Source organism: Artemia sp. Qi Xiang Cuo, chromosome 2, assembly GCF_049724085.1.
Source record: "Artemia sp. Qi Xiang Cuo chromosome 2, ASM4972408v1, whole genome shotgun sequence".
Classification (NCBI taxonomy): domain Eukaryota; kingdom Metazoa; phylum Arthropoda; class Branchiopoda; order Anostraca; family Artemiidae; genus Artemia; species Artemia sp. Qi Xiang Cuo.
Window position 1 is genome coordinate 70,413,740 of NC_142795.1, and position 22,655 is coordinate 70,436,394.

The 22,655-nt window shown below is 36.4% G+C and overlaps 3 protein-coding genes across 7 annotated transcripts in view; all 3 read left to right on the plus strand.

The window, feature by feature from the left end:
- Positions 1-7,042: 7,042 nt before the first annotated feature.
- Positions 7,043-14,194, plus strand: LOC148955564 (uncharacterized). 5 transcript variants are annotated; one of them, XM_089102829.1, is made up of 2 exons: positions 7,043-7,114; positions 12,653-14,193. In XM_089102829.1, the coding sequence occupies exon 2, from the start codon at positions 12,658-12,660 to the stop codon at positions 14,146-14,148; it is 1,491 nt and encodes a 496-aa protein (XP_088958955.1). In that variant the 5' UTR covers positions 7,043-7,114; positions 12,653-12,657; the 3' UTR covers positions 14,149-14,193. The 5 variants fall into 5 exon arrangements, with proteins under 5 accessions (XP_088958955.1, XP_088958954.1, XP_088958944.1 ...); XM_089102828.1 differs by having other exon boundaries at positions 7,056-7,114; positions 12,646-14,193; XM_089102818.1 differs by lacking the exon at positions 7,043-7,114 and adding an exon at positions 7,378-7,510.
- The window catches only part of LOC148955565 (cysteine and glycine-rich protein 1-like), a 121,666-nt gene continuing 106,501 nt past the window's right edge, over positions 7,491-22,655 (plus strand). The window contains exon 1 of the mRNA XM_089102859.1: positions 7,491-7,510. The gene's annotated coding sequence lies outside the window, so the exon portion shown is untranslated. The remainder of the gene's footprint in view (positions 7,511-22,655) is intronic.
- On the plus strand, positions 10,879-11,268 carry LOC148955566 (uncharacterized). Its single transcript, XM_089107641.1, has one exon. It carries the CDS (start codon positions 10,879-10,881, stop codon positions 11,266-11,268), a length of 390 nt encoding a protein of 129 aa, XP_088963767.1.

Genomic DNA, 22,655 nt, shown 5'->3' on the forward strand with positions numbered 1-22,655 from the left:
AACAAGAGACTTCCCGAACGTCCCACTCCACTTCCGACTTTTTCAGAAAGGTAAACTTGTTGCACTTTGCTGGGCCAAAATCACGCAATGATTTTCAATCTACATAACTGAGATACAAAAGTGGGCGTTGTGTCTTCCCCCCCCCTGCAATCCGACCGCAGAAGCAGTATACGAATTTTCAATCTATCAGGATTTCCCAACTATATGACTGGAGGCATAATACTGACTCATGGTCCCTCCAGCAACCCCTCGTCAACATTTCACTAGAAATTTACTTGAGTTTCCTCTCCGACCAACTAGAAATTTATGGGAGAAGTACCTTGTGGCTGTAGGACACAAGAACAACGATTTTTCCACGCATATGCTCTTCCCCCAACCTTTCTAGGAAAGGGCTCAGATCTGCTGGAAACTTGTTGTGCAAGTACTTTGGGTCATATGAAAGAGAAAACATATTTTCAGAAGCTTACTCCCTAGTTCTACCTGTACTCCATACAAGGTTGACCAGTTGTGCTTAAAATCTTATGGCTGGGCAGCTACAGTCAAAGAAAATTTACCCAAGCAATTTTACATCACTAGCTTTTTTCTGGGATACTATAAAGCTCTAAAGTCTAGAATCCGGAGGGCGATCCACGAACCAAGGAAGTTGGAAGCCTGCCAGTATTTTGTATTAAAGTCTAATGAAATAAAAAGTTCATGGGGAAAGCCTCTTCAATTTTAGGAGCATCCCTGCCAAATTTCAAGTGAATCCAACCCTATCCATTTTTGTCACTTTCCTGTCAAGCTAAATAAATTACTGCAAGTTCCAACTTCCGTCTAGCGTTCTATTGTCCGTTGGCTTGGCAGCTTCACTACCTTGCACCTTGGCCGAAATCTGTCCCCGGGTTACCTGTGTGTGTTTGGGGGTTAAACAAATATATAATATTCAATCTTTTTACTATAATAAACTTTTTATGTTATATTTCATATTAACCGTTAATACTACTACTACTCCTACTAACAAATCACTGCAGCACTAAGAACCCTGAGGGCAACACAGCTAGGTACTAACTCATCCTCCGTCCCAATCTCTTCAAGGCCTCCCTTTTGAAACCCTCCCAGGAAGCTCCCATTTCCAATAGATATCTCCTTAATACACCTTCCCATCCCAACCAAGGATGACCTGCCTTTCCTTTAGACCTAGATGGTTGGCCAAAAAGGATAATCTTTTGCCATCTGTCCTCCTTCATCCATAAAATGTGCCCTAGCCATCTCAACCTTTCTCTCATTATGGCGCCAGAAAAAAGGATTGAACCACAATTTTCATACCCTCCAGATCATGTTGTTTCATACTGTTTGATTTTCATACTGTTTAAAATACAGTAAGTTAGCCGTTTACCCAAAGCAATACGCAGGTAGTTTCACTGGAAAACATCTAGAAAATTTTCCTCTATTTTTCGGAGTGCCCAAGCTTTAGAGCCATATTTGACCACTGTCATCACTGTGGCTTCCAGTATTCTAATCTCAGTTCGCAGACTTATCTTTCTATTCTTCCAAACTTTTGTCAACTTTGAAAACACACCCTGAGCCTTAGCTGTTCTACTTTTAACATCTTCACTGCACGAACCGTCTTTCCTAATAATACTACCAAGTTAAGTGAAGCTGTCCATTTGACCGATCTTTTCTTTACCTAACGTCACCTTTTCATCTTCACTTATTCCTAGCCTTAGCGACTTAGTCTTCTTAACATTAATTTTCAGACCTATTATAGCATCCTGAACTGGTAAAACCTTTAAAGTTCATTCATTTTGCTCACACTTTCTTCTAGCATGCTTAAATCACCATTTAAAAAAAACACAAATTTTTATAAATCATTGAAATCCAGGAGGAATATATGTTAAACTAAATAATTAAGTTAAACTTGAAAGAAACAAGTAGGCCCTATTGTAAGGAATAATCCAGGCAAGATAAAGAGGAACCTAAATAAGAGCGGGTCTACTACCCTCTCACTCACTTTTAAGATTAGCGTTTTATTTGCCCTTCACTCAAAACAAAATTATACCATTATTTTTTTTTGTTTGGTTATTACAATTACAACCACAGCAGTTATTATATTCAGAAAGAGCTTTTTTTGTCTGGTATCTTGGTTTTAAAAGCAAAAAAGGAAAAAGGTGTTACTTTAAATATACCTTTATGGTTTTGCAGTGAAATTTTGAATGACGTTAGCAAATGGTATACTTTGAAAGAGTGTTAAATGCAGCATAAGCTGTTGTTTGTGTTTTTTTTTGTTTTTTTTTGCTGACTAATTAATTTAAGCATTAAAAAACTTACAGCTGTGTTGGTTTACCTCTGCTTGGGCAAGTTTCAAGCCAGTGTTCTTAAGCGATGAAAATAGCTATCATGACATTTATCCTTTGTAGACTTACCACGTTAGGAGATGCATCCAATTCATTGCTATTCTTGTTTTTTGTCAAATGAAATAACCATATTACTCAAACGAGGGGTAAAAATAATATTAATAAGAAGCAGTCTTGTCATTTCCTTGGCCTTTTTGAATTATATTCTAATGGCTCAAAAAAGGATCACGGTGCTCATCCTGTCTCTTGCATCATCACTTTGACCCTTAATGTTACATCTTTTGTAACAATGTCTTATTCCATACTTTCAGCAGAGCTTTAAATTTGAGAAGTGTTGGTTAGTTATAGCCTGACACAACAAAAAATGTTCTCGTCTTGACCAATTCTTAGTCGATCATATCTCTTCTGGGTCCAGTTCATTTTTTTGCCCTTGATTCATACCTAAAGGCGATTCGTAGACTTAAATGCAAATTAAAAGAAAGAAAAATGAGCTAAAGGTCCAGCATTTCTTTAGCCACAAGGCAATCAATTTTAATTATATTGCAAATCTGCTAGCGATATCCTTCATTTGAAGTGGAATGTTAGGGACGCTTTGAGGAATAAAGCAAAGGATCATCCCTCCCAACTGTTGATTTTCCTGTTCCAGTCTAGGGATTTGTCCATAATACTGGTTGAAAGCTAGATTTTTTCAAATGATATTCTTTTTGTTGGGAGCTACCTTACTTTTGTCTTTGTCGATATTGCCATTAATCTGATGAAAATATTCAAAACATTTTTTTACTCTTTATCTACAACAGCAGAATCCGAGATTTTTAGCAATATTTCGGACGTAAAAAAAACTAAAAAATGGACAGTTATTGACAAAAATGTCCCCCCATAAAACAAAATAAAAAAACTGAAACATATTACCATCTTGAAGAAGAAAATGATTTATTACCAACCACAGATGTGACAATACCTACATGTTGGTCTGTATACCTAAATACATAGAAGAAAAAGATGTTTCATATTACGAGTCTTTATCTTAAAATTGTTTCTTCATCAAAACCAGTACTTTATGATATTTCCTGACAGCCTCAGTCTCAATTAATCTTTTTTATGGTTTAGTAGGCAAAAAGGGTGTATTTGAAGTGGCGTTTTCTTAGTAAAAACGCAGCATGGTGAACGAAAAGCTGTTTAAATTCGGCTACTTCACCTGAAAAGACCACAATGAAAAAAGATGGTCTTTGGTTGGTCAGCTGAAAGAAATCCACGAACCACAATCTTTCTGAACTCCCAAATTGAAGGTATCATTTTTCAGTTAGATTGTTTATTCTTAAGTGTTAGTACATAAAATTAAACTACCTTAAACTGCACTTGCTAGAGATAAGGTTAAGTTCTGTGAAAGCCGGTTAATGATAATGATGACTCAACTCGTTAGGTACATCCCCTACTGCGAGCCAAGGTTTCCTGCACCAGTCTTTCTGAATTGCAGACTTGAAGGCTTCAAAACTGAGAGACATAACAGCATTTTGGATACAGGACTTCCAAAGACTGACTAAACGATTAGAAAAGAATTTGTTTCGCAGCCTTTCGAGTTGGAACAATTTTGTTACCACTTGTGACTAAATCTATTTCGCCATTGGCACGCCGCGCATAAAATTCTTCATACGACTTTGCCTGCTTAGTGTGATCATACTCGCAAACATCAGGGCCGTTTTTTCACTCATCAATGTGCTAAGATCTTACATCTTTTGTCACAAAACGCTTAAAAGTGAAATCTTTGAACAAAGATCTTACATCTTTGGTCGTTTTTGTGTAAACGTCTTTCATCGTTCTGCTCTGATCAGCGGTCTGAGAACAATGATGAGTAGATCATCAAAGTTCTCTCATCATTGTTCTATATGGCAGAAAAATGGCGTCTTTCACGCTTTTTGCTAACATCAGTGAGATGTAAGACCTTAGAAAACGATAATCTTTGCAGAAAGATTTAAGAGCTTAGATGTAAGATTAAATAAAAAAAAAACAATTTTTTTAAACTGGAAGTAAGGAGCGACATTAAAACTTAAAACGAATGGAAATTATTCCGTATATGAAAGGGGCTGTCCCCTCCTCAACGCCTCACTCTTTACGCTAAAGTTTTTTACTGTTTTAAAAAATAAAGTTGTGAGACAGAGTCAAACTTTAGCGTAAAGAGCGAGGCGTTGAGGAGGGGAGAGCCCCTTTCATATACGGAATAATTTCTGTTCGTTTTAAGTTTCAATGTCACTCCTTACTTTCAGTTTAAAAAACTTGTTTTTTTATTTAATTTTTGATCGTTTTTTAGTTAATGCAGCTTTTTATTTTGGCTCACTGTCATTGAATAAGTAAACAAAATTTGCATAAGAATTTTACTCTTCTTTTGCTAAATTGCTGTCTCTGATATTTAGTTCTGACGTAATTTACAAATTAACTTACGTAACGAACTTCTATATTCGTATATTTTTCTTCTGGCAAAAAATACAAAGTTGCAGATTTTTGCAGATATGAGCTTGAAACCTATGTAATAGGGTTTTCTGATACGCTGAATCTGACAATGTGATTTTCATTAAAATTCTTTCACTTGTAGGGGATGTTTCCTCCCTCTTTAAAAAATCAGGTAAATTTTCTCAGGCTCGTAGCCTTTGATGAGTAATAATAAACTTAATAAAATTTATATATTTAGAATCAGCATTATAAGCCCATTCTTTTGATACATTTATTGACATCAAAATTCCGTTTTTAAAAGTTTCGATTACTATTGAGCCGTATCGCTTGTTTTTTTTCTCTCTCCTTAGTCAATACCACGCTCTTTACGTTAAAAGTTAAAAAAAAATTAATTCACAAACCTTTGAATCACAAAGGCGGTTTAATTAGAATAGATAGCTCTTTTGAAAACACTAAAAAAAGCTGTAGCGTAAAGAGCGAGGTATTGACTTGGGGGAGAAGCCCCTCATATACGTAATAATTTCTGTTCGTTTTAAGTTCTAATGTTGCTTCTTACTTTCAGTTGAAAAAACTTGTTTTTTTTAAATTTAATTTCTGATCGTTTTTTAAGTAATGCTTGGAAATCCGGCGCCCCCTTCATAGAAATGTCCCTTACCCCAAAGAAACATCCTCCACGGAAAGATTCTCCCGAGTAGCCCCCTCCTCCAGCCCCCCCCCCACCAGAAAAAAAAATCCTTCCTGAAAATGTCTATATACTTCCCGATAACCAATACAATATGTAAGCAATGGGCAAAGTTCATTACTTGCAGCCCTTCCCCTGGGAACTGTGGGGCATCAAGTAATCCTAAACGACATATTTATTAGATTTTCGACTATACTGAACAAAATGGCTATCTCAAAATTTTAATTGGGTGACTTTGATATATTTCTTCGAGGGAAGTATTTTCGGTATGGGAGCGGTTATTTTATACGGGTAGATTTTCATGTTGGGTGGGTAGTTTCTGAAGGGGAACTTTTCAGAGGAAATTTTACACGGGGGGAAGCTTTGCCAAAATTTATATGCAAGTCCCTTTTTAACTTTTTATGCACGGTGAGCCAAACTGCAACCCGCGTTAGCTGAAAAACATTCAGAAATGAAATTAAAAGAAAAAAAGTCTTTTAACTGAAAGTAAGGAGCGACATTAAAACTTAAAACGAAGAGAAATTATTTCGTATATGAAAGGGGCTGTCCCCACTTCAACATCTCGCTCTTTAAATTAAAGCTTGACTCTCTGTCACAACTCTACTTTTTAAAGTAATAAAAAGCTTTAGCGTAAAGAGCGAAGCGTTGAGGAGGGGTCAGATCCTTTCGTATACAAAATAATTTCTCTTCGTTTTCAGTTTTAATGTCGCTACTTACTTTCAGTTATTTTTATTTATTTATTTATTTAATCCTAACCAGAAGAGTCTATATCTGGAATGGGAGAGTTACAGAAGATCGTCTTTCAACTATGCTGAACAAAACAGCAATCTCAAACTAGCAATCTCGTCCGATCAAGGAGATTTTGATCAAAATTTTGATTGGACGATTTTGAGAAAAAGGGGCGTGGGTTGATGCTTAGTTGCCCTTCAGTCTTTTTAGTCATTTAAAAAGGACACTAGAAATTTTAATTTCCATTCGAATTACTGGAAATCTAGAACTACTTGAGTCGATACGATCACCCCTGTGAAAAAAAAACAAACAAAAACACGCATCCCTGATCTTTCTTCTGGCAAAAAAACACATAATTCCACGTTTTTACAGATAGGAGCTTGAAACCTCTACAGTAGGGTTCTCTGATACGCTGAATATGATGGTGTGATTTTCATTAAGGTTCTTTAACTTTTAGGGGGTCTTTTCCCCTTTTTTGAAAATAAGCCCAATTTCCTTAGGCGCGTAACTTTTGTTGGGTAAGATTAAACTTGATGAAACTTATATATTTGAAATCAAAATTAAAATCTGATTCTTTTGATGTATCTATTGGTATCAAATTTCCGTTTTTTAGAGTTTCGGTTACCATTGAGCCGAGTCGCTCCTTATTTACAGTTCGTTACCACGAACTGTTTGATCTTAAGGGCTGGGCACACGTTGCTGATTTCAGGAACTGATTTCCAAATCGGCGCCGATTTTAAAGGAAATCGGCGACGATTTGAGGTTGAAAAATTTTCAACAGATTTACAAAATCAGCGCTGATTTTCAACATGATCATCACCCAAAAATAGGGATACAAACAAATAGTCAGCCAGAGGTATCTGTGGTGAAAGACCCGACAACTGAGCTTGAGAATTAAACTGAGAACTAAGCTAAGATTAATCAAGTAACTATTAATAGACTCCAGTTGACTATTTAAGTCCATGATTTTTTGTTTTGGAAATTTTGTGCAATAAATTTTTCTTTGAACCAAATTTTTCTTACCGCTTTCGTTTGTCCACTGATGCTGAAATCAGTTCCCGAAATCAGCTACGTGTGCCTAGCCCTTTAGTGCTAAAAAACAGGCCTATCATTTCTAAAGCTTGGTTCTAACCAGGTTTCTCAGCACAAAAGTATTTTTCTTTCTTCTTTACGAAATGGGCAAAACTTCTGAATCTTCTCAACTTCAACAATTTTTTGTTTTTGGCTACGCAATTTTTAGCACTATCTATTATATAAAAAGTTAACTAGTGTTATAAGGCAACGTTTTTGAATTATTGAAACCTTGTAGTTGTCACATTATGTGAGTATTGGCTAGGCCTATCTAAATTAATCTGTACTATACGCTGACTCACAATGCATTTGAATAAATTATAAGCTATTTACTTTACACATGTATTTGAGGGTAAATATTGATTCTATTGCTGACAAGGTGAACAAACTAGCCTAGACTACGTGATGCCTTCTCTGTGCTCTTTTCAAATAGGCCTAGCCTGAAATTATCAATTTAGGCTAATCATAAATACACCTTTCCCTGATTGTCCCATATATAGCCCTACTGATGTATTTTCCACTAACCGGGAGTATACCCAATCGATATTATCTAAAAATTTCTATTCTATAGAATGTAAAAATAATATCCAACCATACTTAGTTATTGCCAAAATTATCCAACTAGTTTGCTATCTGAACAATCCTTTTCAGCAAATAAGAAATTATCCAACTTGGAAAATAATTAAAATTTAAGAGAAAAATAGTTTTATCTTGCTAGTCAAATACAATAGAGCATAAGAGCCAACTTAGCATCTCTAATTAGTTGGATAATACTTTAAATTAATGTTTCTAATATATTGGCTATCTAACTAGACAGATAAGTCAATTCTTCATGCAAACTAGTGATTATATCCAACTAGTCAGACAATTTTGTCTCTTAGACATAGCATAAACATCTAACTTGGTGGACACTTTATCATTGCCCTTCTGATAGCCTATAAATCAAACTAGGTAGGCTAGTTAAGTAACTTCCTGCCTAGTTAAATATATAGCCTATCAGAAGATCTAAGACTCAGCATTATCCACTTAGTTAGATATTCTTGCTGTGCCTAAGAGAAACAACTTATCTGGCTAGTTGGATAGGCCTATTATCCCAAAACTGCATAGCCTAATGGAATTTACTTATCCTCCTAGTTGGATATATATCAGGAGTGTTAAGACTTGGTATTATCCACCTAGTCACATGTTCATGCTGTGCCTAAGAGAAATGAATTATCTGGCTAGTTGGATATAAACCCCAAACTGCTTATAGAATCTTCGTATCTGCCTAGTTGGATATGTATCAGAAACACTAAGCAACATTATTATCAAATTAGTTAGATATTATCTCAGACTTAGAGAAACAATTTATCTGGCTAGTTGGATATTAACCCCAAACAGCTTAGAGAATCTTCTTATCTGCCTAGTTGGATCTATATCAGAAACACTAAGCAACATTATTATCCAACTACATAGATATTCTCTCTGCCTTAGAGAAACAATTTATCTGGCTAGTTGGATATAAACCCTAAACTGCTTAGAAAATCTTCTTATCTGGCTAGTTGGATATATATCAGAAACACTAAGCAACATTATTATCCAACTAGGTAGATATTCTCTCAGCCTTAGAGAAACAATTTATCTGGCTAGTTGGATATTAACCCCAAACCGCTTAGAGAATCTTCTTATCTGCCTAGTTGGATATATATCAGAAAAACTAAGCTACATTATTATCAAACTAGGTAGATATTCTCTCAGTCTAAGAGAAACAATTTATCTGGCTAGTTGGATATTATCCCAAAACTGTATAATGGAATTTACTTATCATCCTAGTTGGATATATATCAGGAGTGTTAAGACTTGGTAGTATCAACCTAGTTATATGTTCATGCTGTGCCTAAGAGAAATGAATTATCTTGCTAGTTGGATATTAATCCTAAACTGCTTAGAGAATCTTCTTATCTGCCTAGTTGGATATATGTATCAGAAACACTAAGCTACATTATTATCCAACTAGGTGGATATTCTTGCTGTGCTTAAGAGAAACAATTTATCTGGATAGTTGGATGTAAACCCCAAACTGCTTAGAGAATCTTCTTATCTGCCTAGTTGAATATATATCAGAAACACTAAGTAACACTATTATCCAACTAGGTAGATATTCTCTAAGCCTTAGAGAATCAATTTATCTGGCTAGTTGGATATTAACCCCAAACAGCTTAGAGAATCTTCTTATCTGCCTAGTTGGACATATATCAGAAACACTAAGCAACATTATTATCCAACTAGTTAGATATTCTTGCTGTGCCTAAGAAAAACAATTTATCTGGCTAGTTGGATATTATCCCAAAACTGTATAATGGAATTAACTTATCCTCCTGGTTGGATATATATCAGGAGTGTTAAGACTTGGTATTATCCACCTAGTTACATGTTCATGCTGTGCCTAAGAGAAATGAATTATCTGGCTAGTTGGATAAAGATGAAACTTGAAAGATGGAAAGAATTCCTTAACAATAAACTGAATCCACCAGTAGCTGCAGATCCTGAAATACTAACCTGCTTCCCCATACCCAACCAAGAACTTAGAGCACCACCCCCACTCAAGTCAGAAACCACCCACCCCACTCAAGCCACCCCAGATGGAGTCACTGCTGAACTCATTAACATCAGATTGGATGATGTAACTGATCTGTACTGCTCCATTGTATCTGCAGTGAGGGAAACTGGCCACATACCCCATCAGTGGTGCAAGGCTGCCATTGTACCTATTCACAAAAAGGGGTCAAAGAAAGAGTGCAGAAACTACCATCCAATCAGCCTCACTAGCCATCAGGCACGTGTCCTGACAAAAGTCCTACTCCATCACTTACAAGCAACAACTGCCTTTGCCATTGGAGAATATCAGGCTGGCTTCTGCCCAGGAAGATCCTTAATTGGTCAGATATTTGTTGTTCAACAACTTATGGAACAATACATCAAATTCAACCAAGAACTCTACCAACTATTTGTTGATTTTTGACAGGCATTTGACCTGATATGGAAGGACTCTGGCAAATCCTCCTTCACTATGGGATCCATTATGAGATAGTCAAAAGTAATCAAGAGTCTGTATGAACAGTTCTGAGGCCAAGTAATAACCATTGATGGGCTGTCAGAAGAGTTCACAACTTTGTCAGGACTACTCCAGGGTTGCATCTTATCACCACATCTCTTCAACCTCTTTCTAAATGTTGTTCTGTCACTGATGCAGTCAGAATATGGTGCAACAATAGGAGGGCTGCTGATAGACAATCTTGCCTATGCTGATGATATTGTTGAGCTAGCCAGCTCTACACAAGAACTGCAGGCACAAGCTGATAAACTCTACAATACCACAAAGCTGTTTGGGATGGAGATCAATGCCAGCAAGACCAAAGTCATGGTAACTACAAGATGTAAACTAGACAATCTGCCCATTATCACCATAGGCGGGAGACAGGTTGAAATGGTTGACCTCTTCCTGTACCTTGGTAGTCTACTCTCCTCAGATAATTGCCATGGCTCTGACATGAAACATTGACTTGCACTTGCTAGCTCTAGCTTCCAAAGACTAGCCAACCTCTGGAACTAGCCAACCTTTTTGCCAACAAACTCAAAATGCACCTATTCAACAGTCTAGTAATCCCCATAGTTATTTATGGATGCAAAACATGGACTCTGAAAACCAAAGACAAAAGAAAACTTCTAGCTTTTGAGATGAGATGCCTCTGTTGCATTGTTAGAATCAAATATGCTGACCAAATCACAAATGTGGAAGTATGTCAAAGGCTTCAGTCCACTGAAACCATTCTAAGTAAAATCAAGGAGCAACAACTGTGCTGGTTTGGCCATGTCAAGCAAATGGAGCCAAGCCGCCTCCCAAAAATCGCCCTTGAAGGGTCCCTCCATGGCCTTCATCCACAAGGCAGACCACAAAAACAATGGATGGAGAACTTTTCACTTCAACAATGTCAAGATAGCCCAGTTGTCACATATCACGCCAGATAGAGCTACATACCAAGCCCTTGCGCATGAGCTAGCAAGAGGAGTGGCCCCAAAACATCCCATGAGGATGGCCAGGACCTAAGTAAGTAAGTAAGTACATATAAAGTTTTGCATCTTGGACCAGTCATTACATTTATTGTATTAAAGGTGAACAACTAGAAGCAGTAAGTAAAGACTTATTACCTAAGAGTGTATTATTGATAAGAACTGAAATTTCATAGCTGCACACAAGCACTTGTTTCTAAAACTAACCAAGCCCTTGGGCTTATTAAATGCATGTCCAAAGCATGTGTAGTAAATAAACTATATACAGCCCTTGTCTGCCCTCACCTTGAGTGTAGAATGATAGTAGCACCCCACAGTACAAAATGGCTGCTAAGGCCATAGAGAAACTACAGAGAGGCAAAAAAACATGTCCCCACCCTGCATTATACTATATGAATAATATCAACAAGCTTTGAGCTTGTGACAAGCTGTAAGAAGTGAAGCTGTGAAGGTTAATGCTAACAAAATATATATATATATAAGTATGATAAAAATATAATACTCTAGAAACAAATTTGGGCTATATATTTGCAAATTAGGGGGGTGGGGTAAAGTTCAGCAGGTCTGCATGCAAAATGTGTTAGCTAAAATTATTCTAATATCATGAACTAAGAATTGTTTTCTGACTTCACACTGTCAAAATACTTTACCCCCCCCCTCTATATAAGATTATGAAATATGAGATTATTTGCAATTTCATATCTTGGTTCACCAACTAAAATTCATATTACAAGGATTAAGCTGCAATGGTTAAACTTGATTGATGCTCTTCTAATATTTCAGTGTGGTTATGACAGCCAAGTATAAAAATTGGAGTAAAAAAGAACAGAAGCAAAACAAAAGGTAATGCTGGATTCAGCATCAATGTGGCTCCAAAAACCCTTTGTAAATGGCAAATTCCTGGATTGGAGTCCAGATATGAGCAACTAGGCTTTGTCATATCAATATTTGTCATTAAGAATTTCTTAAGAAAAAACAAATTAAGCTTATCTTCTCACTGGTGGTAAATTTAAAATTTATCTCCAAATATTATTTGATGATTTAATATAACAGTTTAGACAAAAAGTATTGAATGCAGGATATGTTGGATGATTTCTAGTTAAAATGGCCCTTGTGCAAAACACCAGACCCTTACCCCTTGAAAATCTGCCAGACCACCTCCCCTCAAACACCTGGAGTCTGTCAAATGCCCAAGCATCCCGTTGCTGAATTTGAGTTGTAGGAAGCTGTTTTTGTATGGATGACAGTGAATTTGGTTGCCAGATTTAGCCACTGCAAATTAAAAATAATTATTTGTGTAGAACAATCTTGATCAAAATTTGTAAGACATTTTAGTTTTCAGCTACCATGTTTGAGGAACCAGATTGGCCTGGTGCTGACAGTTTAAGTTCTTTGAACACGAATGCTATCTCCATGGAGAAAAATGATGCTAGCAGTGGTAAAAAGGCTAAAAAAGTGAAGAATAAAGCAAACAGAACTCCAATAGTCATCCCAGAAGAACCAGCAAACAAAGAAACTATGAAGAACAGCACAAGGAAAAAGAAGAAAGTCCAGAATTTGAAAAAGGAAATTGTGATGAATGAAAACAAAAATGAACAGAATGAAAGTGGTTTCCTACCTATGCCTTTTATTTTATCCCTAGATCAACCTCAAGGCAAGAGCAATAAAGATTTGAAAAGAAATAAAAATAGAGACCATAAAAATTTTGAAACAAAGCTTTTTGACAGTAGTGTAAGGGAATTCAGTGGTAGTAACAACAAGGAAGTTGTCCCTGTTGAGGAGAAAAACTACAAGGCCAACAATTTAACTAACGATAGTAAGTCATCTTTGTTTCAAAATACTAATAATAAAGGTAAAAAAAGGAAAATGAAAAAAATAGAAAATACTACTGACAAAATAGCAATGAATAAAGGGATACAAGACTATTCTGTTGTAGAAAATGATGCTCCATATTCTGAAGGCAAATCTCTTGAGCTTGACAGTTTAGGTGGTAATAGTTCAGTCTCTATTCAAAGTGTTAGTGAAGAAACTAAAAAAAATAAAAGGAAGAAGAAAAGGAACAGAAAAAACGGTGACAAAGTTGTTGCTGATGAAGGAGTAAAAGAAAACTCTGCAAGTTTAAAAGAGGTAGAACCCGAGTTGATGCCTCCTGAGTCAAAGCGAGCTAAAAGTCTTGTCTCAAATTATGGTGATACTTTGAGAGAAAAGCTGGTGTCATCCCGGTTTAGATATTTAAATGAATATTTGTACACTTCTACAAGTGAAGATGCATTAAAAAAATTTAGGCAAGATCCTGAATCCTTTGATGTGTACCATAAAGGATTTCAATTTCAAGTTGCCAAGTGGCCAACAAATCCTATGAATGTAATTATGAAATATATACAAAAGCTTCCCAAAGGGGATATTGCTGATTTTGGCTGTGGAGATGCCCAAATTGCCAAATTGCTTCCTGACAGAAAAGTTTACTCCTTTGATCTAGTTGCTCACAATGATTATGTCACAGCTTGTGATATGGCTCATGTTCCACTAAAGAATGCCAGTGTCGACTTGGCAGTATTCTGTTTATCCTTAATGGGTACTAATCTCAGTGATTTCATTATGGAAGCGAATCGTGTTTTGAAAGTTGGGGGGTTCCTTCTTCTTGCAGAGGTTACAAGCCGTTGTAATGACATTGATGGATTTCTTAGAGCTTTAGAAAAGTTCGGATTTAAGCTTTTGAAAAAGAACGTAGAAAATACGCATTTTTTTTTTGCTGCTTTCAAAAAAGTGTCAAGTACTGGTAATAAAGCCAAATTGCCTAAGATTTATCTTAAACCATGCTTTTATAAAAAGCGCTAATGTTTCAAATTAAAAGTATTTGAGTTATTTTCCTTTTTTTGCTAAGTCAGGACTCCTTGATGTGTATCTGCATTTTGTGATCTTGTAATACTAGAACTCTCCGAAACTTCATCAGTATCTAGAGGAGGATCTTATCACCTATTCCGCTCAATTTAAATTCTATGCTGAAGAGGTGAAGTTGGATAAAGAGAACATTGATTAAGTGGATAGCTTCTTTTACCTGGGTACAACCAAGGCCCATGGTGTCTTTTTCACAATAAAAAAACAAAAAAATTGGAAGAATAAGTCTGAGAATCAAGATTAGAATAATGAAAGCTATAGTAATGACAATTGTTAAGTATTGTTCTGAAACCTAGGCGCTGGGAATGTGGGTTGACTTAGATGAGGGTTGAGTTAAATGTTGGTTCTGTGGGATGGGAGTTAAGTTACTTAGGGTTGAATTAAATGAAGGTTGTTTCAAATGGAGTTGAATTTTATGGGGAATTTGTTAAATGATGGCTCAGTTGAATGGAATTGAGTTACATAGATTGATTTGAATGAGAGTTTGAGTTAAACGGGGTTGGTTTAATGAAGGTTGAGATACATGAGGGTTTAGTTGAGTTAATGGAGCGGAGTTGTCATGGAACCCGTAAAAATATTAACGAAACAAATCTGGTTGTAATGATTCATAACGTCTATGTCTTTTTTTTCTTTGTTAAGACAGCAGAACAGAACTCTTCTTTATAGATTACCTTGTTATGCATTTATTTAGGCAAACATACAGTTGCAACAAACTAGAATACAAAAAGATCTTTTTAGTAAAATTTTGGATTAAAATACTTGTGTATTCAAGAGTTTCTACTGGATAAGGTTCAGGATGGCTTCAGCCGTATAGAAGACCAAAAATTATGCAATAAGAGTAGAGTTACCACTCTCGTAAATCTTCTAAGGGCCAGTGTGTCATTTATACTTCATTTAAAAGAAAAATGTTTTAAATAGTGTCTCATTTGTCATTATAACGTTAAAAAAAGTAGCCAAGACTTCCAGGAATTAATATCATTGTCAAGCATTTCTTGATAACATTCTTTAAGTAAAGATCGACATGTGTCTATAGTAACCGAAACTCTATGGAACTGATTTGTTAACGATAAATATATCAAAAGAATATCCTTTTTCGGACGACTTTCAACACACAATATTTATCTAAAATAACTCTAAAAATACGAGCCACAAAAACTTGTGCAATTTAGTAATGGGGGGGGTGGGGTACCTGATCTTGCTGCATGTAATATAACATCATATTCAGCATGTCCAAAAGCACTATTATTGAGATTTCAAGTTCCTATGTGCAAAAAAGCAAAATTTGGGATTTCTTCCAAGAAATTGTAATGGGGGGACGGTATGTGTTTATTTGTTGTTTTTTATTATATGTATTGTCACTTAACGAGTCAGATTAGAATTATCAAAAAGCTATAAAACTATTGAGAGCTGTGAGACTCTCAATCGGCTTATGATTATAGACAAGATATGTATAGCCTATAATTATCAGATTTTATCACAGCAAGGTGCCGTTTTCTACTAGTTTGTGCTGCAAAACAGGAATTTTGGACCAAACAGGGCCAAAGTACTATTGTGTGAAACTGTCGATATAGCCAATTGATATAGAACTATCAAAAAGCAGTGAAAATATCCTTCTAGTCTCAAAGGTTACACTGCCATTTGATGCCGGATTTGCTTCTAAAGCTATAAAGCAGTGTTGCCTTTCAACCGATGCCAAAAAGCGGTGCAAGTCGATGAAAAAAGCGGCGTTTTTGCGGTATCCTCTCTACCGAAACACGGTATAATTTATGGTATATTTTGATACCCATAATGCAAATACGTCGCAACTAGTTTCAACAAAAACTTACTTTTTAAAAGTAATTAATTCCTTGCTGCTTTTCTAGCAAATGGATACTATTCTTTATTATTTTTTTAAGTGGTAGATTTTGCCATGAACTTTAAACAAGAAAGGTAGAATCAGAGTCAACGCTGTAGCGTTGCCTATAGTAAAGGCCATACGGTTCCAATGTTTTATTATTTATTTATTTATTATTTTTTTCCCCCAGAGGCACTTCATATGGAAGGGGTCGTCGTAGAAACTTCAAAGGGGGCTCATTCGATTGGAAATCGAGAGTTCTAGTGCCCTTTTTAATGGTCGAAAGTGATTGGAGGGCAACTAGCCCCCCCTCACCCCGATCATTACCTCTAACACATCCAATCAAAATTTTGAGATTGCCATTTTGTTCAGCTTAGCTGTTTTCCAGAAATAAAATATTTTTTTCTGGAGGACACTCCCCCACAACACTCAGGGCAAGGGTTTTAAGTTATGCCCTAGGAGCATATAAGGTTTTTATATAAGGCGTTGTCGTACAAACTTCAAAACAGGCTCATTCGGTTGGAAATTCAAAGGGCTAGTGCCCTTTTTAATAGTCGAAAGTGATTGGAGGGCAACTAGCCCCCCCTCCCCTACGCCCATAATTTCCCCAAACACATCCAATCAAAATTTTGAGACAGCCATTTTGTTCAGCGTAGTTGATTTACAGATAAAAAATATGTTTTTGAGGAGGACACTCCCCTACAACCCTAAGGGCAAGAGTTTTGAGTTATGCCCTGGGGGCATATAAGGTTTTTGTACAAGACTTTGTCGTAAAAACTTCAAAAAAAGGCCATTCGGCTTAAAATTCAAAGGGATAGTGCCCTTTTTAATAGTCAAAAGTGTTTAGAGGGCAAATAGCCCCCCCCACGCCCATCACTCCCCACACACATCTAATCTAAATTTTGAGATAGCCATTTTGTTCAGCGTAGTTGATTTCCAGATAGAAAATATGTTTTTGAGGAGGACACTCCTCCAAAACTTTTCGCGCTCGGGTAGTAGAATATGCCCTTGGGGCATAATATGTTTTTAGTGAAGGTAGTATCGTAGAAACTACAAAACAGATTAATTTGCTGGAACATTCAAAGGGCTAGTGCCCTTTGTAATGGGCGATAGTTATTGAATGGCCACTAGCCCCCCCCCACTAATTATTCCCTCAAACCTCTTACCTCACACGTGGGAGATAGCCCGGGTTGTAAGCATACTTGAGTTCTAGATAAGAAACATGTTTTTTAGGAGGACACTCCCCCACAAACCTCAGGTCAAGGGTTGTAAGTTATGCCCTGGGGGCATATAAGATTTTTATAGAACGCGTTGTCGTAGAAACTTCGAAAAAGGCTCATTCGATTTGAAATTCAAAGGGCTAGTGCCCTTTTTAATAGTCGAAAGTGATTGGAGGGCAACTAGCCCCGCCCCCCACGCCCATCATTCCCCCAAACACATCCAATCAAAATTTTGAGATAGCCATTTTGTTCAGCGTAGTTGATATCCTGCTAGAAAATATGTTTTTGAGGAGGAAACTCGCCCACAACCATTAGGGCAAGAGTTTTAAGTTATGCGCTGAGGGCATATAAGGTTCTTATAGAGATATTGTCGTAGAAACTTCAAAAAAGGCTCATTCTATTGGAAATTCAAAGGACTAGTGCCCTTTTTAATAATTGAAAGTGATTGGAGGGCAACTACCCCCCCCCCCCCTACGCCCATCATTCCCCCAAACACATCCAATCAAAATTTTGAGATAGCCATTTTGTTCAGCGTAGTTGATTTTCACATAGAAAATATGTTTTTGAGGAGGACACTCCCCCACAGCCCTCAAGGCAAGGGTTTTAAGTTATACCCTGGGGCATATAAGGTTTTTATAGAAGGCGGTGTTGTAGAAACTTAAAAAAGGCTCATTCCATTGGAAATTCAAAGGGCTAGTGCCCTTTTTAATAGTCGAAAGTGATTTGAGGGCAACTAACCCCCCTCTCACGCCCACCTTTTTTGCAATCACATTCAATCAACATTTTGAGACAGCCATTTTATTAAACGTAGTTTTAAGTTCTGGATATTAGGTCTTTGAGGATGACAACTCCCTCACAGCCCTCAGGGCAAGGGTTGTAATTTAAGGATTCTCCGAATCCTTCATATTATTTCTTACGGAAGGGATGCTCGTATAAACTTTAGAGAGGGCTCATTTGATTGGAAATTGAAAGTTCTTGTTCACTTTTTAAGAGACAAAAAAGATCGGAGGGCAACTAGCCCCCCTCCCCTCCTCCACGCCCTAAATGCGTCAGATAGAAATTTTGAGATAGACATTTTGTTAAAAAATTTTCAAAGTTCTGATAGCAAAAAACTCCGGTGTCGACACAGCCCACCAGGGCCCGGGGGTAGGCGTTTTAAGTTATGCACTGGGGGCATATAAAATCAATCATTAAATAAACAGTCAATGCAAACAAACATACAATAGATATTAATGTAAATTAATAAATAAATTTAGTGCTGATAGTAATGTAAATTAATAAATAAATTTCTGCTGGGTAAAATTTAACGCGGGGGAATTATTAGCAGGAAACGAAAATGTTCTTTGAGGGGGGAGGAATTTCCCAGGGGTAGGTTATCCAAATGTGAATTATTCAGGGAGGGGCTGACTAAACCCATTCAATAATATTCTAAATTTTGCATCTGAAAGTAACGGCAATAAATAATCAACGGAAATGTCAGAGATAGCACTTCAGGTTCTTTTGGACGATTTTGTTCGTGTATTTTTAAAAAAGACATTTTCAAAAGACAGATTATTTTCAGTTGTATTACTTTCTCTGTGACTGCTCAATTATGCATTTGAGGGGGGAGACTCCCCCCCCCCCACCACTGTCTACGCCAAGGTTTCAGTTTTTATCTCAAGGCTTAAAAATGAACACAATGCGATAAAAGAATAACTCAAAATAACATATATAGAATAATATATGCACATAACACGGAACAATTAATCAAAATTGCATATTATGAGTTGAGGCTCACCCAAATGATGGCCCAGGGGGCTCACCATTCCACAATCTATGAAATCAATCCTGCAATAACTGAAAATATAAAGTATTTAACGTCTTCCACAACTCAAACGGTCCAACATTCTACAGCCCAATGAGTCTGTCTAATCTCCTAAATCGGGAACGGAGAAGATAAGTGAAGTTCCGCCCCGTATTAGATGAGTCTGTTGCCTCAGCCTCCCCCTCTCCTACTGTTTACGCTAAGGTTTTGTCCTTTATGCCAAGTGCGCCGCCCGCACCCCCAAGACTTTAATAAGGTAAAGTTTTGTATGGGAAGAACGCATAGTAAATCTATCATAATTATCCAATTATAAGGTTAAAACACAAATCCTATTAAGGTCAATTCCAAACAGTCGTGATCCCTTTGTGTCAGCAAGTGAAATGGTTTAAACCCCCTTATTGGAGCTATTTTTTCAATCCATTCATTGTTGTCAATCGCTGTCCACAAGTTATGGAAGCTGTCTATTGTTCATATACAACGTTTTATCAAAGAGAATTTGAAAAAAGCCTCATTCGATTTCAATTGAAAGTTCTAGATCTGTTTTTTAAAGTAAAGAATACTCGGACAGTAAGCAACCCCCCCCCCCCATGCCATAAAAACTTGAAACTTTTTGCAATAAAAAACGAACCAAAATAATTAAAAAACTTTCCGAAAAACAAATTATTCAAAGAAAAGTAAAGGCCATTTTAAACTTAAGCTCAGGATATACAAATAGGCCTACCTGTTAAAATTCAAACTCAAAACGACCAGAGTTACTATTAAAGAATAAATGAAACCCAAAACGAGCAGAAATTAAATACAATCATAGCAAAAAACATACAACAAGTAATAATATAAATGAATAAATAGATCTCAAAACGAGTAATGCTTAGATTGAATATGAAATTCATGCTTAAAACGAAAAAAAAATACTTTGTTATTAAAGTATAAATGAAACTTAAAATGAACAGAAATTAAATAAACAATGATGCTTTTCTTCAATTTTCAACTTTTCAAGCGAGCATATTATTTACTTGCTTAAAAAAATCCTCAGCATGGTTTGGTTTTTGATTCGTCAGCATATTTTTACTCTTCCCCTCGCCCAAAAGCAAAAAAGGTAGTTACACCTTTGTGTACATAAGTGCCCAGGACATAAGTGTTTGAAAATTTGTTTCTTGACCCCTCCCCCTTCTTTTACTGAAGCTTGACTCCATCACCGGGACAAATCCTAGTTAAAATGACTGATCGAAATCAAATGTTGAAAGTATTTGGAGACATGAGAACTAGGCCTGAAAAGGTTGCATCTAGCTTCATGCGCACTTACTGGGTTTGTGGTGACCTCAAGGCCATTTTTTATACCAAAAGTAACTCTTGCAGCTTTTATGGGAGAAATAGTGTATAGTGATCGAGAGATGTGGCATTGTCTGAAAAAGAGATGGAAAAACAGAAAACGAAATGGCCAGCAAAAGAGCGTTACTATGATCACGACTAAATTTTAATGACAATTATCATATTAAAGTTACTAAAACTTTAAAAGGAATCATTCGCATTGGCAGACAAAGGTTACTCGGTTTCAGACAGCTTATTCATGCTCGTTAAGACCTTCATTGGCAACACTACAAAACATTTTGATTCACAGCAGTGCTGTTACTTGAGGCTATTTTACCGTTCGCTTGAAGTACACGTTTAACAAGCCAAAGTTCTACCTCCCCCTTATCATGACTTGACCTACCTTGTTGCTGACGGTTCAGACCACATTCTGCTTTTAATGTTAACACAAGAGTTAGCAAGTGAATCTGCTGACGTTTTATTGAACTAAGATGATTTTGCTGACGTTTTATTGAACTAAGATGATTTTGCTGATGTTCTATTAGACTAAGATGATTTTGCATGTCAGTTTTGACTACCTCTAAAAACCAAAAAAGGCACTCAGCAATGACATTTGATATTGGCAATGAAAGAAAAATTGTATCAATTTTGAAACATTTGGAAACATTGCTGCTCCAGTGGCAGATTTTAGTGTAAGGATATGGCACCAATACACCACTATGTCAAAGTTGTCTAAATTTTCAAGATTCAAACCTTCAGATAAAGTTACACTCAACATGAACTGCCATTCGTGGTCCATCTTTCTCTTATTCCAAATGCCAGAGGTATATCTTCTTCATTAAAATAATTACTGATGACTAGGAACTCTTAGCTTGTAACTAAAGGGGTCAAAACATAGAGGAAGTCATTTATCTTTTCAGAGAAGCAAAAACGCTCTAGAATTGGTTTGATATTCACATGAGGGACATTTAATAACAAAAGAGTCTCAACACAACGTGGGATTGTCCCAGAACTCGAGAATACGCCTTGTAGAGTTTTCAAATGAAAGCCAACAGGTGGGAGCCAAAGCAAGGAATATGGGTTGTTCCACCTGAGTTAAGACTCAGATATATTCATTTCTATATGCATCTTGTAATTTTGCATTGTTTTAAAAGTGATTGCAAAAATTTTCGCATGAATCTTCTGGACTCTTAGATTTTTTACAATTATAACAATTATAACTTTAGATTTTTACAATTGTAACTTGCAACCAGGGTATATTGATAACAGCTAAATTTCACAACTGTAGCCCATGGTCATTTTTCTTCAACAAACCTCTTGACTAAGTGATTTATTCCCATTGATGGTGCAGTCTCCAATCTAGTTCTATATGTTAACGCCCATCTTCTTAGCATAGTATATCCCTCCAACTAATTGACTGAAAATAACAGATACTGATCCATGATTAAACTCTAACAGAGCAAGCAAATCTACCAGTAAATCCATTATGACATTACAGAAACTGACACAAACAGAGTTGTTTGGCTACAGACTGATCTATTGTCTTATCAATGTCCACTGAGAAAAGGCTAGTTTTTAGGTTGACAAGAAACTTTTCATGAAATGAAATGCCAGAGATCAGACTAGCATGGCTCAGCAAATCCGGCCATGGCATACTTTTCACGAACTTCAGCAAGTTGTCAGTAGCCGAATAGGGTATATCATGTTCAACGAGAAATGAGACAAGCCTTATGGCTTCCTTTTCGTTTTTGGGAAAAGTGATGAGCAAGTGGCAGAGTCTGAGAAGACGAAGCAATCCATGTATTTTCATTAACCACTGACAATAAAAGGTTACAGATGGGCTGCCCAATGGAACGATGAAACAGCCTAGGCTACAAGAAGGAATAAGTGGCTTATAACCCGCTTTCTCTGGACAGTACCTCTGAAACTTCGCATTCACATTTGATTTGAATGAATAATATGCAGTAAGAAATCAGGTAGAAATTAAACAATAGATAATTTTCAAAATTTTGGAATGCATGTTCTACAGGAATGAGTGCTAGCCTATATTTGAATACAGTATTAAGTTCTAAGTGAAATAACATTTTATTTCTTAACCATTGTTCTGCATTCCAAATTTCACACATACTTATAAGAACTTCTTTTACTGTATACTGTTCAGTCTATTAGGCTGTAAAAGTAGAAAGGTAATCCCCAAAAGAAGCAAGATAGGGTAGCCCGGGACTACTTATTTACTCAATTCTAGTAATACTAATTCGCTCTGCTTTGCAGTGTCTGTACA